This window comes from Pan troglodytes, chromosome X (genome assembly GCF_028858775.2).
Source record: "Pan troglodytes isolate AG18354 chromosome X, NHGRI_mPanTro3-v2.0_pri, whole genome shotgun sequence".
In the NCBI taxonomy this organism is placed as follows: domain Eukaryota; kingdom Metazoa; phylum Chordata; class Mammalia; order Primates; family Hominidae; genus Pan; species Pan troglodytes.
The window spans coordinates 17178324-17196255 of NC_072421.2; the positions used below are offsets into that span (position 1 = coordinate 17178324).

Here is a 17932-nt window from a genome sequence, read left to right on the forward strand (position 1 = left end):
GTTTTTGTAAATAAAATTTTATTGGAACACAGCCATGCCTGTTCACTTACATATTGTCTATGGTTGCTTTCCTGCTACAACAGCAGAATTGAGTAGTTGCCGCAGGAACTGCATGGCTCATAAGCCTAAGATATTTACTCTCTGACCTTACAGAAAAAGTCTGTCAACCCCTGGCCTAGACTATGATGACTGTAACCACAACAGCCCCCACATATACATTTATAGGTGTACTTATATTTTTTTTTTCCTGGCCCAAGGTGCATTCCATTTTCCCCAAACACTAACTCTGTCATGGGCTGTCATGCATGTCCTGCTAACTGTGCCAGTCAAATGGGAGTATCTCAAAGGGGCAAGATCCTGTGAGGCAAGTCCTATAATACCCGCCTCTATACCAAGATGACAGCTTGTCCATGAGAGAAATGAACAATCCTCGAAGATTCCATCTTACCCTCACAGGCAGTCCCCATTATTCCCAGTCATGTATTCATTTCAGCTTATTTCCAACTCAGCTATCCTTGGCTCTGAAAAGCTGTCATCACTGGCATCACTGTATCTATCACTAGATTAAAAGAGGAACTAATTTAGCAAGGTATAAAAAAAAACCTGGACAATTATTCAATTTGCAATTTCAAACACATTCCATATTAACCCCTTACTATGAGAGAAAATACTAAAGAATATTCTTTTAGCACTTTCTAGTCACCACAGGAAGAGGTCAGTCCAATCACATGCAATGGCCTCTTTCTTTGGTCAGAGAAACTGATCACTTATTTTCATCGTAAACTGGAAGTTACTTATTCAGAAAATTTAAAAACGCATTTCAGTTTAGACTGAAATTTATAATCTTCTGAAGACCACTGATCATTTCTAAACTTTAATAAAAGCCTTGAAAGTAGATTGCCTTCCTGCCACCTTAACTATTGCTTGCTTTCTACTAGAGGTGTTATATTAACAAACTGATTTAAAATGAAAGCCTGAGTTGATGGACCCATTTATTTTCTGTGAATCTACTCTTGTCATACTAGGGCCTAAACCTCAGTCCATCTGAGGTTGAGCATCACTTAGTCCTACTCCTACTGATGTCAATTTGTTCTTCAATGTAATAACATAGCATACGATATTACCTGGATCTTCAGTTTGTTTTTTTCATTCTTCATTCTTCTGATGACAACTGTTTCCTTTGGCAATGAGGGAGTTCAGGACACACTACCCCAAAATATGGCATCTTGGCATATTGCGTATGGCTCATAAGCCTAACATATTTACTCTCTAACCTTACAGAAAAAGTCTGTCAACCCCTGACCTAGACTATTATGACTCTAACCATAACAGCCCCCACATATACATTGCATGAAGCGGAAGGAATTTGAGACAGCATGTGCAAGAAGTTCTCTCTGACCTTCCTCTGACCTTCCCCCACTGAAGCAGGTCATAACACCCCGGAAGGATTTTCTGACCTTCTCCAAGCAGGTCAAAAGGCCCTCAGATGAGAGGTACCCCCAACCCCCATACCCAGAGGAAACGAGTATCCTTATCTCTGAAGACACAGGATCCCAGGGAAGAATCTGAATAAACAGGCCTTGCTAAGTTCCCCTACTATATTACCATGAGATCACACTCTTTTTGCTCTATTATAACTCTCCATGACTCTCTACTCTTCATCAGGTCTGTTTTAGAAAGACCAGAGTTTACCTGTTTCTTTGAATCTTCATTTCCTTATGAAGGTTCCCATAATACTTACATTAAATAAATTTGTATGCTTTTCTCTGTCTCTTTTTTTTTTTAAGAAATGGGGCTGGAGTGTGTGTGTGTGTGAGTGTGGGGAGGTGGTGCCTCACTGTTGCCCAGGCTAGTCTCCAACTCCTGGCCTCAAGGGATCCTCCCACCTCAGCCTTCCAAGTAACTGGAATTATAGGCACCTGCTATAACAGGGATTATAGGCACCTGCTGCTGTGCCCAACTGTATGCTTTTTGCTTGTTAATCTGTTTTTTTGTTATCAGGGCCTTGGCCATGAACCTATGATGGGTAGAGGAAAAACTATCTTTTCTCCCCTCTAGCAACATGAAAGGACTAGAGAACAGTGAACACAGCTGCGTATCCCTGATTACATTAGCCAAATGCTGTAATTCTTTTCAGCTGCAGTTTGGCTTTTGGCTCTGTGTTTTAAGGACCACAGCACCTCCCTAGATCCAGATCTGTGCTGGCCTCCATGCTTGAGAATCACAGCACCTCCTCATTACAGAGGAACTAGTCATCTACGATCAGCAAATTGCACAGGAGCTTGAACTTGGTGGTCATGAGGACTAAGACGTGCATATTGGCTCAAGACCCAGAAAACACCCTGCAGTGACATAAAAAATGTTAACGCACTCTCTACACTTGCCTTGAAATGTTATCTCCTTCAGATCATGTTTTCATTATGATTTTAGGTCAGCAGCGTGAAAGTTTTCCCTTCCAAGATTCTCATAGGTCCAAGAGTTGGAGAAATAATTTTCACAATTATGCAAATTTCAAAATTAGAAATATATGGAATGCCCTGATTACCTTGAGTCACAGATAGTATTCAAAATAGGACCAATTATTGACGAATATCGCCAGGTTGGGTTGCCTTAGAAATACCCCTTCCCCATGAGATAGCTCTGCAACTCAACTTTCACTCTGAGCTGTGGGGTCTGTTTGTGGTTCCTTTTACTCAGTTCCAAATAAATCAGCACACTGATCCACTCCACTAGAGTTCTACTGATCTATGGAGATGATATTACAAGGAAATGTTTCATGCCTGACCCATCCCCAGCCTTGGCCAAACTTTTGCTGATTTATAGCAATAAAAGTCTGAATTCCCAGCCAGGTGCGGTGGCTCACGCCTGTAATCCCAGCACGTTGGGAGGCCAAGGTGGGCGGATCACGAGGTCAGGAGATCGAGATCATCCTGGCTAACACGGTGAAACCCCAACTCTACTAAAAATACAAAAAATTAGCCGGGTGTGGTGGTGGGCGCCTGTAGTCCCAGCTACTCGGGAGGCTGAGGCAGGAGAATGGCGTGAACCCGGGAGGCGGAGCTTGCAACGAGCCAAGATCGCGCCACTGCACTCCAGCCTGGGCGACAGAGCAAGACTCTGTCTCAAAAAAAAAAAAAAAAAAGTCTGAATTCCCTAACAGGTGAAATTTTACTTTTTTTTTTTTTTTTTTTTGAGGAAAGGGAACAATTGGAGAAACCCTATGCTGATAGACTAGAAAAGGAAGATTTTACTCTAAACATGCTAAGTGAATATTAATAAATAAACAAAATCACAGACAAATCTGCATAGGCAAAAAGACAATCTGTTTCCTGATTTGCATGCTCACTTCCTTCTCTGGCTTTTGAACAAAAACAGCGTAGGTGGTGGCGGGGGTAGGGGGAGCACTAGAATAAGGAGAGGAGATAGAAGATTCAGAACTGGCAGAAAAGACAACATATGTTAGATAAACATATAAAACAACATATCCTTAAAACCAATCAAGTAGAAAGATACCTCCTACTTAGACTTTAGTTCAGAGAAATCCCTTCTACTGGTACATAGGAATAACTGAAGAATATTTGGAGGAAAAAAAAAACCAACAGCCAAAAAAGCTGATACATCCTATTCATGCACTCTCCCTGCTCAAATGGAGACTCCTTCCTCGTTCTATGCAACATTTTGTGTCATAGAATTAGCCAAGAAAGGGGATTTGGAAGTTGCACTCAACTCCCTATCTGAGATGACATGAAGGTCAAGGACGTTCAAGTGACTTACTTGGCACATAGATCCTTCAAGGTGAAGCCAGAATCCCCATTATACTAGCTCGGGGCACAGGGTGGGGTTTAAGCTGTGCCACAGGTAGGGCAGCAGGACCCACTAGGGCATGTCCCCTAACGCAAGTGACAAGGGCCAAAGGACTGAGGGAACTTCATTTCCTTGGGTGCCAGATTTTACACCCACTTCCTTCCCCATCTCTAAGCCTGGGGAAGAATACAGTGGGCTCATATCTTCCCCCCACACTCCTGGTTATACTATTTATGAGCCACGTACCTTTGGACAAGTCATTGACTTCTGAGTCTAGAAAAAATGGCAATAATACCTCCAAACTCACCAAAATGTTTTGAGAGTCAAAAGAAACTGTATAAACTTGCTCTGAAAACTATATAAAAATATAAGATGTTGCTATTGATAGGGGTTATATATTCATAACTTGGTATCTCCTCAAACAGTCATGGAAACATAAAGAACCAATAAAAACTGCTAAGTGTATGATTTTCAGAATTGTTTCCTATGCCAAGTATAATTTCCTACCCACATTAGCAAGTGGACTTGGGCGGGCCTGTTTCTAATCTAACAGCTCTCATTTCCTATCTGATGGCTGTCTGCCCCAAGCTCTGCCAACACATCCAAATGGCACAGGCTGAGTTTAACAAAATGAAGTTCAGCTTGAATTTATTCATCTCCAAGGTTAATGACTGGGTTCACTAATTGTCTTTCATATATGTTCAGAGACTGGCGGTAGGACAATAAAATAAACCATGACACTCAAGAACAGAATTATCAAAATATACGTTACTGCTGAACTTGCTGATTTTAGGACGTTCATCTGCCAATAAAAAACAACTGCTAGAAATAAAATGTGGGTCATCTGAATGCAGACCAACAGTGGCTCTTGCACATGCAATAAAATGTGAGTGCACTCTGTGCTGCATATGCGCTGTGAGTGCTACTCTATGCCGGGTTCATTTCTGTTTCACACAGAACAAACTTAAGTCATAAGCTAGATGTGTCTGGGTATATTTTCATTTAATTCAAGATATCCAGCTCTATCTTAGGACTAACCTATCTTTTTCATCAATCTTTTATACACACAAACACACACACACACACACACGTTTCTCACAGGGAAGAATTATCATATATTAGAGTCTTGCATGTTAAATTTTATGAAGTGGTATAAAATACAGACATGTCCCTATGTGTCTTGTTACATTTGAAGAGAGGAAATTTTTAATTAATTTATTTATTTAAGATAGTGTCTCGCTCTGTCACCCAGGCTGGAGTGCAGTGGCATGATTTGGGCTCACTGCAACCTCCGCCTCCCAGGTTAAAGCAATTCTCCTGTCTCAGCCTCCTGAGTAACTAGGATTACAGACACCCATCACCACGCCCAGCTAATTTTTTATATTTTTAGTAGAGACAGGGTCTCCATGTTGGCCAGGCTGGTCTCAAACTCCTGACCTCAAGTGATCTGCCCGCTTCGGCCTCCCAAGAAGAGGGGAAAATTTTTAAACTGCACTGTCCAATATGGTAGCCACAAGCCACAGTGGCTATCTAAATTTGAATCAGTTAAAATGAAATAAAATTTAAAATTCCATTCCTCATTTGCACCTGTCACACTTCAAGTGCTCAGTAGCCATGTGCGCCTAGTGCAGTGTAGAAAGTTATATTGGATAGTACTGATCTAAAAACAAATGAATAATGATTTTTAAAAAGCAAACTACAGTCACCATGCAATGGTCCTTGTCATTTCCTTAAAAAAATTTTTTTTTGAGACAGGGTCTTGCTCTGTCACCCAGGCTGGAGTGCAGTGGCACGATCACAGCTTACTGCAGCCTCCACCTCTGGGCTCAAGAGATCCTCCCACCTCAGCCTCCTGAGTAGCTGGGACTACAGGCACATGCCACCGTGCCCAGCTAACCTTTTATTTTTATTTTTTGTAGGAATGGGGTCTCACTATGTTGCCCAGGCTGGCCTAGAACCCCTGGACTGAAGCAATACTCCCGCCTCAGCCTCTCAAAGTACTGGGATTACAGGTGTGAGCCACCATGCCTTGCCAAAAGTTTTTTTTTGTTTTTTTTTTATTATTATACTTTTAAGTTTTAGGGTACATGTGCACAATGTGCAGGTTAGTTACATATGTATACATGTGCCATGCTGGTGCGCTGCACCCACTAACTCGTCATCTAGCATTAGGTATATCTCCTAATGCTATCCCTCCCCCCTCCCCCCACCCCACAACAGTCCCCAGAGTGTGATGTTCCCCTTCCTGCGTCCATGTGTTCTCATTGTTCAATTTCCCACCTATGAGTGAGAATATGTGGTGTTTGGTTTTTTGTTCTTGTGATAGTTTACTGAGAATGATGATTTCCAATTTCATCCATGTCCCTATAAAGGACATGAACTCATCATTTTTTATGGCTGCATAGTATTCCATGGTGTATATGTGCCACATTTTCTTAATCCAGTCTATCATTGTTGGACATCTGGGTTGGTTCCAAGTCTTTGCTATTGTGAATAGTGCCGCAATAAACATATGTGTGCATGTGTCTTTATAGCAGCATGATTTATAGTCCTTTGGGTATATACCCAGTAATGGGATGGCTGGGTCAAATGGTATTTCTAGTTCTAGATCCCTGAGGAATCGCCACACTGACTTCCACAATGGCTGAACTAGTTTACAGTCCCACCAACAGTGTAAAAGTGTTCCTATTTCTCCACATCCTCTCCAGCACCTGTTGTTTCCTGACTTTTTAATGATTGCCATTCTAACTGGTGTGAGATGATATCTCATTGTGGTTTTGATTTGCATTTCTCTGATGGCCAGTGATGGTGAGCATTTTTTCATGTGTTTTTTGGCTGCATAAATGTCTTCTTTTGAGAAGTGTCTGTTCGTGTCCTTTGCCCACTTTTTGATGGGGTTGTTTGTTTTTTCTTGTAAATTTGTTTGAGTTCATTGTAGATTCTGGATATTAGCCCTTTGTCAGATGAGTAGGTTGCGAAAATTTTCTCCCATTTTGTGGGTTGCCTGTTCACTCTGATGGTAGTTTCTTTTGCTGTGCAGAAGCTCTTTAGTTTAATTAGATCCCATTTGTCAATTTTGGCTTTTGTTGCCATTGCTTTCGGTGTTTTAGACATGAAGTCCTTGCCCATGCCTATGTCCTGAATGGTAATGCCTAGGTTTTCTTCTAGGGTTTTTATGGTTTTAGGTCTAACATTTAAATCTTTAATCCATCTTGAATTGATTTTGGTATAAGGTGTAAGGAAGGGATCCAGTTTCAGCCTTTTACATATGGCTAGCCAGTTTTCCCAGCACCATTTATTAAATAGGGAATCCTTTCCCCATTGCTTGTTTTTCTCAGGTTTGTCAAAGATCAGATAGTTGCAGATATGCGGTGTTATTTCTGAGGGCTCTGTTCTGTTCCATTGATCTATATCTCTGTTTTGGTACCAGTACCATGCTGTTTTGGTTACTGTAGCCTTGTAGTATAGTTTGAAGTCAGGTAGTGTGATGCCTCCAGCTTTGTTCTTTTGGCTTAGGATTGACTTGGCAATGAGGGCTCTTTTTTGGTTCCATATGAACTTTAAAGTAGTTTTTTCCAATTCTGTGAAGAAAGTCATTGGTAGCTTGATGGGGATGGCATTGAATCTATAAATTACCTTGGGCAGTATGGCCATTTTCACCATATTGATTCTTCCTACCCATGAGCATGGAATGTTCTTCCATTTGTTTGTATCCTCTTTTATTTCATTGAGCAGTGGTTTGTAGTTCTCCTTGAAGAGGTCCTTCACGTCCCTTGTAAGGTGGATTCCTAGGTATTTTATTCTCTTTGAAGCAATTGTGAATGGGAGTTCACTCATGATTTGGCTCTCTGTTTGTCTGTTATTGATGTATAAGAATGCTTGTGATTTTTGTACATTGATTTTGTATCCTGAGACTTTGCTGAAGTTTCTTATCAGCTTAAGGAAATTTTGGGCTGAGAAAGCAGGAAAGATCCAAAACGGACACCCTAACATCACAATTAAAAGAACTAGAAAAGCAAGAGCAAACACATTCAAAAGCTAGCAGAAGACAAGAAATAACTAAAATCAGAGCAGAACTGAAGGAAATAGAGACACAAAAAACCCTTCAAAAAATTAATGAATCCAGGAGCTGGTTTTTTGAAAGGATCAACAAAATTGATAGACCACTAGCAAGACTAATAAAGAAAAAAAGAGAGAAGAATCAAATAGATGCAATAAAAAATGATAAAGGGGATATCACCACCCATCCCACAGAAATACAAACTACCATCAGAGATTACTACAAACACCTCTACCCAAATAAACTAGAAAATCTAGAAGAAATGGATAAATTTCTCGACACATACACCCTCCCAAGACTAAACCAGGAAGAAGTTGAATCTCTGAATAGACCAATAACAGGAGCTGAAATTGTGGCAATAATCAATAGCTTACCAACCAAAAAGAGTACAGGACCAGATGGATTCACAGTCAAATTCTACCAGAGGTACAAGGAGGAATTGGTACCATTCCTTCTGAAACTATTCCAATCAATAGAAAAAGAGGGAATCCTCCCTAACTCATTTTATGAGGCCAGCATCATCCTGATACCAAAGCCAGGCAGAGACACAACCAAAAAAGAGAATTTTAGACCAATATCCTTGATGAACATTGATGCAAAAATCCTCAGTAAAATACTAGCAAACCGAATCCAGCAGCACATCAAAAAGCTTATCCACCATGATCAAGTGGGCTTCATCCCTGAGATGCAAGGCTGATTCAATATACGCAAATCAATAAATGTAATCCAGCATATAAACAGAGCCAAAGACAAAAACCACATGATTATCTCAATAGATGCAGAAAAGGCCTTTGACAAAATTCAACAACCCTTCATGCTAAAAACTCTCAATAAATTAGGTATTGATGGGACGTATCTCAAAATAATAAGAGCTATCTATGACAAACTGACAGCCAATATCATACTGAATGGGCAAAAACTGGAAGCATTCCCTTTGAAAACTGGCACAAGATAGGGATGCCCTCTCTCACCACTCCTATTCAACATAGTGTTGGAAGTTCTTGCCAGGGCAATTAGGCAGGAGAAGGAAATAAAGGGCCAAAAGTTTTTTTTAAAGGTCTATCTACCATTAATGAAAATCACAGCAAATATCTCTTATGCATGCGTGTGCCTCCCAAATCATGAAAACTCTCTTTTTAAAAAGTATTTTATGGTACCATTTCTTGCAAGACAAAACCAAAATCACCAGCAGCAACACAGAGGAATCACTATACTGACAAGACTTTACCACAATGGTCAACATGTAGTTCTTTTCTTTTTCTTTTTCTTTTTCTTTTTTTTTTTTTTTTTTTTTTGAGACAGTGTTTTGCTCTTGTTGCCCAGGCTGGAGTGCAATGGCGCAATCTCAGCTCACCACAGTCTTCACCTCCTGGGTTCAAGCGATTCTCCTGCCTCAGCCTCCCGAGTAGCTGGGATTACAGGCATGTGCCACCACGCCTGGCTAATTTTGTATTTTTAGTAGAGACAGGGTTTCTCCATGTTGGTCAGGCTGGTCTCAAACTCCCAAACTCAGGTGATCCGCCCACCTCGGCCTCCCAAAGCGCTGCAATAACAGGCGTGAGCCACCGCACCCGGCACCCCCCCCTTTTTTTTTCTTTTGACACACAGTCTCACTCTGACACCCAGGCTAGAGCACAGTGGTGTGACCTTGGCTCACTGCAACCTCTGCCTCCCAGGTTCAAGTGATTCTCGTGCCTCAGCCACCCAAGTAGCTGGGATTACAGGAATGCACCACCATGCCCAGCTAATTTTTGTATTTTTAGTAGAGACAGGGTTTCGCCATGTTGGCCAGGCTGGTCTTGAACTCCTGACCTCAAGTGATCCGCCTGCCTCGGCTTCCCAAAGTGCTGGGATTACAGACCCACTGTGCCCAGCCAACATGTGGCTCTTGACAAACGAAAGGTTTGTCATAGTGAAGTTTGCTTGTCAAGGACTTCTGGCTCCCAATAAATTCCCAACATAAGAAAACAGATATTCCAAGGTGCTAGGGAAAGGGTATAGCAATGCCTCATATAGCCCACCTTTACGCTACCCCAAGGCAGCTGTTAAACCATTTCTTCTCCATTAACAGAAAGAGGTGGTTGGAATTTAAAGATTTTAATGGCATAGTTAGGATTCCCAGCATGCATGAGTTCCTTACAATACTTTATATTAAAATCCGTTTCCTGTGAAACAGCATGTTTTAAAAACAGATTGTCATGAACACAGTTTTCCCCAAAGCAGTATTACTACTATACTTATTTCCTTCATAAAGGGCCCCTGGAAGCCATAAAATATAAGAGCAATGGAACAAAAATTTAGTCTGCTTTGAATGAGTTTTATATTTCATAGTAAACAGTAGAATACCACCCAGGCAGGGTGGTAAAAGCACACGGTAGTCTGTAGTACTATTAATTCCATTCGTGTCTGGCACCACACCATCCACACTGCAGTGCACCGTGATCTGGTTAAAAGCACCTTTTAACCAACGTTTATCCCACCCCAAGGGAAGGTGTACTCAAATGTGGTTCATTAACAATAATTTACCCTAAAAATATCTCAAGGTATGGAGTTGAAGTCAAACAATCACAGGGGTGAATGGTTTTCTAAAATGTTTAAAAGAACAGTTCAAAAGAAAGCAAAATAGAATCTTTTGTTAATTTCAGTTCACTGTTGCTTGAAGTGTAACAAAGCGGGGAAAGTGGCATTTTGATAGCAGTTGAGCTTATAAAGCACCACCTCAACTGTCCCTCACAGCGGCCCTAAGGAGGAGAATCAGCAGGTTTAGGAGTAGTGACTTGGACAAAATTACTCAATAAGCAGCAGACGCAGAAGTAAAATCCATAGCATCTACCCTACTTGTCAATAGTGTCCCCACAGAAATAAAATATTTTTGCACCACATGGTGCAAGAATGGCCCCTGGCAACATCAACCATGCAACTCAAAGTCAAAAAGCAAAGTGATTCCAAGTTTGAAACAAAGCGATTCCAAGTTTCAAACAGTGCTGGAAACAGAATGTCGGATTTGTGCAAGGGAAAAGAGTACCTTACTCTCCAAGTCCAAGAGAGAGCAGAGCCACGCAACGTAAGAGAAGCATGCCTGGGAGAGTGAAATGCACCCTCTGTGAACAATGGAGGGAGCCACTCTCACCTGCAATTCACCTAATAATTCACCTCCGATTCGCCACCTTGTCACCTCTGATTCACCTTGTTCACCTAACGAGTCCGTGAACAACCATTCTAATAGGATATAGATCCCTATTCCCCTCTCACTAAGCAGGTCAGGAATGTGTATCAAGACACAACAGGCAAAACCCTCTGGGGAGTTCAGGAAACTGCAAGCTGTTCCATATGGATTTGTGTGCATTTTATCCTATAAACCAAGGGAAGCCATCGGGGGGGTTTTAAGTTCCAAAATAATGTGGGGAGATCATTCCAACAGCAGAAGACGGATTGGGAGGAAGAAAGCTGGAGGCAGAGAAACCAAGTAGGAGGCTTTGCAGTAGGCAAGAGATAGATACTGGAACTAAAGGAAAAGTAATAATAATAGCATCATCATAATAATTCCCATTTAAGTTCCTACCATAGACCAGGCACTACGCTCAGTGCTTTACATTTAGTGTGAAACTTAATCTTCATTTCTGCCATGTCAAGTGGGGACTATTACCATCCCCTTTTTATAAAGAAAGCAATGCACAGAAGAGCAAGGTCACAGCCAGCTGGGAAGTAAAAGAGCCAGTTTGAACTCGGTTGACAGCTAGAGTCCTGACTCCGGGCCATACTCCCCTGCAGCATGGCAGAAAATAGACAAAAGATGGAGTGAATTCCAACAACAGGAATTGCCAGCACCTGCTGACTATGAGCAATGGGGATGAGGGAGGAGGAATCTGAGCTTCCCCAGGGGAGTCCAGCCAGGTCACACTGTGTGGGTGATGGTACCACTTGCAGGAAGATATTAATCTTAATGTTAGTTAATCCTGGCAACCTGGGAGCATTCCCTGGGTACAACCACGAAAGAGAGAACAAGCTCTAATGCCAGCATTTCCCACACTGCTGGGACTGTGCGCTTGCAGGTCTGTGCCCTTTCCTGGATGGGAAGGTCTGTAGCTGAAGACCCCTAGAAGAAAGTCTATGGATGCAGGGGAGGGGGTAGCATTGGGGGTATGAATGTAAGGAAACTACAAAGTGGTATGTTTGGGCAGTTTTCCAGGAAGTGGGCCCACAGCTTTGATCACAATCTTGGAAGTCTGTCACCTCCCAAAATTTAGAGAACAGTTATACTACCTGATGAGTCCCCAGGTCAGGGAACATGTTCTTATTTAAGCACTTATTCAAGCACCCAGCACAGTGGCTGGGATAGAATAAGCTTTAACATAGGGGGTGTGTTGAGTGAATGGTGAAGTGTGCAGCCATTAAAAATGAACTTCATGCAACTTGGAAAAATGCATATGAAGTGTTAAGTTCAAAATACAAACTTCTGTAATTAATAAAGAATTTATGGTGCTATTCTGAAAACATATGAATATTCTGTTTCTTACAAATTTCACCCAATGGCTTTAGCATCCACTGATGATCCTTATTTGAATCCATTATTACATCAGAGATGACGTCTACATTTTTAATTGGCTTTTCTTTTTTCTTTGCTTTTGTATTTTCTTAGTATTATTATGGACTCATGGAATTTCAGAAAATGAAATGTGTTATAATCTAATACTGTCATTGTTCTTTTTGATGTTCAAATTGTCCAAAATAAGGCCAGTGGGTGCCCTTTCAAGCTGGCTTCTTTGACCTTGGAAAACTCATACCCCTTTCATTTTCAACTGTTCCTTGCTTTAAATACAGCAATATGTTCCAGGCTCATCTTGTACTTTTCCTGCCCCAGTCCTGGAATCAGCCATTACTTCCAGGAGCCCTAGTTCATTTCAAATTTTTGGTATTTAAAAACCAAAATGGCCCGGCGCGGTGGCTCACACCTGTAATCCCAGCACTTCGGGAGGCTGAGGCGGGTGGATCACGAGGTCAAGAGTTTAAGACCAGCCTGGCCAAGATGGTGAAACTCCATCTCTACTAAAAATACAAAAAAATTAGCCAGGCATGGTGGTGGGCACCTGTAATCCCAGCCACTCGGGAGGCTGAGGCAGAGAATTGCTTGAACCCGGGAGGCAGAGATTGCAGTAAGCCGAGATCACGACACTGCACTCCAGCCTGGGCGACAGAGGGAGACTTGTCTCAAAAATAAATAAATAAATAAATAAATAAATAAAACCAAAATGGAGAAAAATGTTCCTTTGCAAAGGAGATCTCCAGACCGTCACTGTATCACTCTTTCATCTTTTCTGTAGGTTTGCAAGTTTTCAAAATAAAAGAGTTTGGGTGTGTGTGTATATATATCTAGATAGATAGATAGATACACTCACTATTATTATTACAGCCACAGAAAGAATCATATACAGGTATAGGCTCATAGGAAATATTTGAAAATGAGCACAGTAATTATGTTAGGCTGGTGGGTTTGTGGGTGCTTTTTTTTTCTCTCTCTCTCTTTTCTAAATTTTCTGTAATGCTACATGTAGAAGTTAACAGAAAACAAAACCATCCCAGGCTAGAAGTCAGCATGTTACTTAGCAGGAAAACCCCGATATATTGTCACAGAAGAGAGACCAGAGACAATGGTGAATGAAATGGGTTCCTTCTCACCCTGACTGTTGCCAGGACTCAACAAATATAGAGGGAAGGGCTAAGCACAGAGGAGAGAATGGACTTAGATCCTAGGGGCACACAAAGGAAAGAGGAAACGGAAGGAACCGGCTTCAGGTGTGTACTTCCTTTAAAGACTCTCTTATTACAAAGTAGTTTTGGCTTTTGGGTTTGGTCTGAAACAGTCAAGCAAATACAGTGAATCACTGAGTACCTTTCCCTCCTGTTGTTTTTGTACCACGCTGCTTCCTGTTTTGCCACAAAAAGATGATTTATCTGCACAAGAGACAGTAATTGCTGGATGGAGACATGGAATCCAAAGTTCCAAAACTAGAATAAAGTGCTACTCAAATGACTCAAGATTCTGGTTTTATACTTAAAAATATGTTTCCCAAAAAGCTGCATTTCTGTGAACTGCAAACTGAACCCCATCTAAGTTTTTGCTTTCTGATATACATCAAGCACTGTCCAAGGAAGAGAGTTTTACTCTGATCTGACAAATAAAAACTGGAAGTTGTACCTAAACTTGGTGTGTAGTGATTGCTCCCAAGAGCCTTGCAGGCAGCCACAGAGACACACATGCTAGAAAACAATCTATGAACTTTAGACTCTGATCCTTCTCTCCTTACTTAAAAATGGAATTCTAGGCCTCAGGCCAGGCACATTGGCCCATGCCTGTAATCTCAGCACTTTGGGAGGCCAAGGTGGGCGGATTGCTTGCGCCCAGGAGCTTGAGACCAGCCTGACAAACAAAAAAAGAAAAAAAAGGAATTCCAGAAAGAGATTAGATGCTCTGTTTCTAGATTTAAACAAGCAAACAAACAAAAAAAACTTGCAATTACAAGCACCTTCATATTCTCCTGAAATGTATTTCTTATAATTACATGAAGCAGTCTCATTCTTTTACATTATGTGTCAGCAAGACCATGCAAATTTGTGGTTGCCTTTTATACGTGAGACAAATTGTTTAGACACCAGAGGAGAGAGATCAGCAAAGAATTGCAATGATTTATTTAATGGACCATTATTTCCCATTTGATTTATTTATTTTCAAAATGGTTTGTTAGTTAGACTCGTGTAAAAAAAGAGTTAACAGCAGGCTTGAGGCTGCTATCTTTCAAAGGGCCTGCTTGCAGGGTTAGTTCTTGGCTGGTGTCTGGGAACATGGCTTTCGGAATGTGTGCTCCATTACTAACTGATAAGGTCATTTTGCTGGGCTTAGGCTGTTTATACAAACAATGTGATCTATGGTGAACACCTGCTTTCCCTCTGGCATCTGGAATTTTGGTGGTTGCTAGGTAGAAAATGCCTATGTGACCAGCCCTCGAAATATCCCTAAACTCTGAGCCTCAAACTGGCTCATCTGGGCAGAAACATCACATAGGCATAGTTGCATTTTCACTGCTGGAAGGAAGGCGAACTCGATGTGACTTATCACAGGAGAGAGAGCATAGGAAACGTGCAAATGAATTTCTCCAGACTCCACTTATCTTTCCCATTACTGATCTTGCTGTGCATGTTTACTTTGCCACCATAATAAATATTAGCTATAAGGCCGGTCGCGGTGGCTCACATCTGTAATCCCAGCACTTTGGGAGCCCGAGGCACACGGATCACCAGAGGTCAGGAGTTCAAGCCCAGCTTGGCCAACATGGTGAAACCCCATCTCTACCAAAAATACAAAAATTAGCTGGGCATGGTGGCGGGTGCCTGTAATCCCAGCTACTCGGGAGGCTGAGGCACAAGAATTGCTTGAACCCGGGAGGTGGAGGTTGCAGTGAGCCAAGACCACATGATTGCACTCCAGCCTGGGCAACAAGAGTGAAACTCCATCTCTAAATAAATAAATAAATAAATATTAGCTATGAGTACAGCTATATTCTGATTACTTTCAGCAAATCATCAAAGTGTGGGCAGTCTTGGGGGGACCCCCTAAACAAGACTCTTATTTTGATTTTGCATGTATTTTTAAATAGCTCATAAAAACCTAAAAAATACTGTCCTGAAGCTATTGTGCCCTTGAACTGCCCACTACAAGCCTAAAACCAGGTGAAATTGGTCTTCCTAACTGCTGCCATTCTGTAGATAATGAAGTAGCTGAGAATTTAGCTCACTAGCTGTAAATCCCAAAATAATAGTCTTACTGCAACTTCCCAGGCCCTAAAAGATAAATGTTCTCCACTAGGCAGAATGCGGAGGTTACACCTCAGGTACGCTTAACTCAAAGGCAAGGATTTTTACACTCCATGCTTTAAAGACATTGGCCGTACACGTGCCATACAATTGAATATCATCAGCGCCAACTTCTGGGAAAGGAAGTCATTATTCTAGTGTTCATATTCCTTGTCACATTGTTTAGGGTTGATTACAAGCAGTAATCTTGTTTGTCAGAAATACAGCCCCAACTCAGCTCACATTAGAGCCTGGCATCAGAGTAGTAATTTGCTTTTCAAAGCTCACTAATCTCATGGAGCTGGGCAGAGAGGAGTTGAAGTGCAAGGTTCCTCTGGAATCCTGGTGTCTGTCACTGGATTAATTCATAGTCACCACCCTCTGTCAGAAAACTCTCTGAAATGTGTCAAGATTTGACTCCCCTGCTACCTGCATTCATTACTTTAATGGGTAATAAACAACCCCTGTGTGTAAGGGAGCCAGGGAGATAAAGATAAATAAGATGCTGGCTGTCCTTAAGGAATGTACCAGTTTGTGGTTGATACACGTAGGAATTCCCTCAGTGTCATGGAAGCCTACTAGTCAGCTATAATTCCAATGCCAGCATCAGAGCTTGGTTAAGAGGTCTTTCCTTCTCTCTGAGACATACTATATCTCACTCAGGAGTCACTAGCAATCAGTCAGTTTTTTCAGAAACTACTAGGAAGCCTTTTTTTTTTTTTGAGACAGGGTCTCCCTCTGTCGCCCAAGCTGGAGTGCAGTGGTGCAATCTCAGCTCACTCCAACCTCTGCCTCCCGGGTTCAAACGATCCTCCTGCCTCAGCCTCCCTAGCAGCAGCGTGTGCCACCACGTCTGGCTAATTTTTGTACATTTAGTAGATACGGGGTTTCACCATGTTCGCCAGGCTGGTCTCAAACTCCTGACCTCAGGTGATCTGCCCACCTCGGCCTCCCAAAATGCTGGGATTACAGGCGTGAGCCACCACACCCCGCTGGAAGCTCTACCCAGAGACCACCACCCACCATGCGGGAATTGGCAGGCCATACAACACACAGGTGGGCAGTCCACACGAGCCAGACGGGATTTGTATATTAGTTGGTATTTGCAAACAGCCAGATAGTTATAAGTGAGTTATTTCTCCCAGCCATCTAACTTGTCCCACTATCACCTTCCTTTCAGTGTGAGAATCTAAAATAACGGGAATTGTAAAACGGCTGCAAAGGGTCACAGCCCACATCTGACATGGGACCACATTAGGATGTCCAATCAGTGGCATAAGCTGTGCAGTCTCAGAACACAGGAAGCTCTTCTTCAGATGAAATCTCTCTTGCAGAACCATGGCACATGAGCCAGATAAAGTGGAGCTGCTCAGCTGAAGCAGGAAAGAGCCCAGAGCCCCCATGGCCTGCTCCCGCAGCAGCCCAGACTCCAGCTCCGAGAGCACAGTTTGAAAGTCAGTGCACTGAAAGGGGTGAACATTAATACAGTAAGATGCCCAAAGTGCAAATTATGTGAAGCTGTTCCCATATGAACACATGGTGAAAGGAAATGCTAGAGAGCTGTGAGCTTCTCCTAGCAGGTAATGACACAAATAAGTAGGGTTGTGTAACAAGCACACACGTGCACACCACACACAGATCCTGCCAGCCCTCAACAGCAACACTGCGAGGGTTGTTTGCCAGAATGAGGGTTGGCAGTGGTAATTTTCTGAACAACATATATCTGGTTATTGTGGTAATAACCCCTACCAAAGTCTATGATATTCTGGATGGTTACTTCTGCTTTTCAAGTTATTAGGTATGATATTCTTGGATGAGAAGAAAGAAAAATAAACTCTCCCCAAACTAGTATTGAAATGTAATGAAATTTTGGCGGGACACGGAGGCTCACGCCTACAATCCCAGCACTTTGGGAGGCCAAAGCAAGCAAATCACTTTAAGGTCAGGAGTTCGAGACCAGCCTGGCCAACATGGTGAAACCCTGTCTCTACTAAAAAATACAAAAATTAGCCAGGCATGGTGGCACACACCTGTAGTCCCGGCTACTTGGGAGGCTGAGGCAGGAGAATCTCTTGAACCTGGGAGGTGGAGGTTGCAGTGAGCTGAGATTGCTCCACTGCACTCCAGCCTGAGCAACAGAGCAAGACCCTGTCCCTAAATAAATAAATTAATTAATTTAATTTAATTTAATTTTAAAATCCCTAAGGAATTTTTTATTCA

At 42.0% G+C, this 17932-nt stretch overlaps 1 protein-coding gene across 11 annotated transcripts in view; it reads right to left on the minus strand.

Annotated features, from left to right (window-relative positions):
* Window positions 1-17932, minus strand: part of CTPS2 (CTP synthase 2) — a 130679-nt gene that overhangs the window by 10213 nt on the left and 102534 nt on the right. For 7 of the 11 annotated variants that reach the window (XM_016943626.3, XM_016943624.4, XM_016943625.4 and 4 more), the window contains one exon: window positions 449-559. The exons of the other annotated variants lie outside the window; for them this stretch is intronic. In XM_016943626.3, coding sequence (XP_016799115.1) covers window positions 490-559 — 70 coding nt within the window. In that variant the 3' untranslated portion in view covers window positions 449-489. The remainder of the gene's footprint in view (window positions 1-448; window positions 560-17932) is intronic. 11 annotated transcript variants of the gene reach the window in all.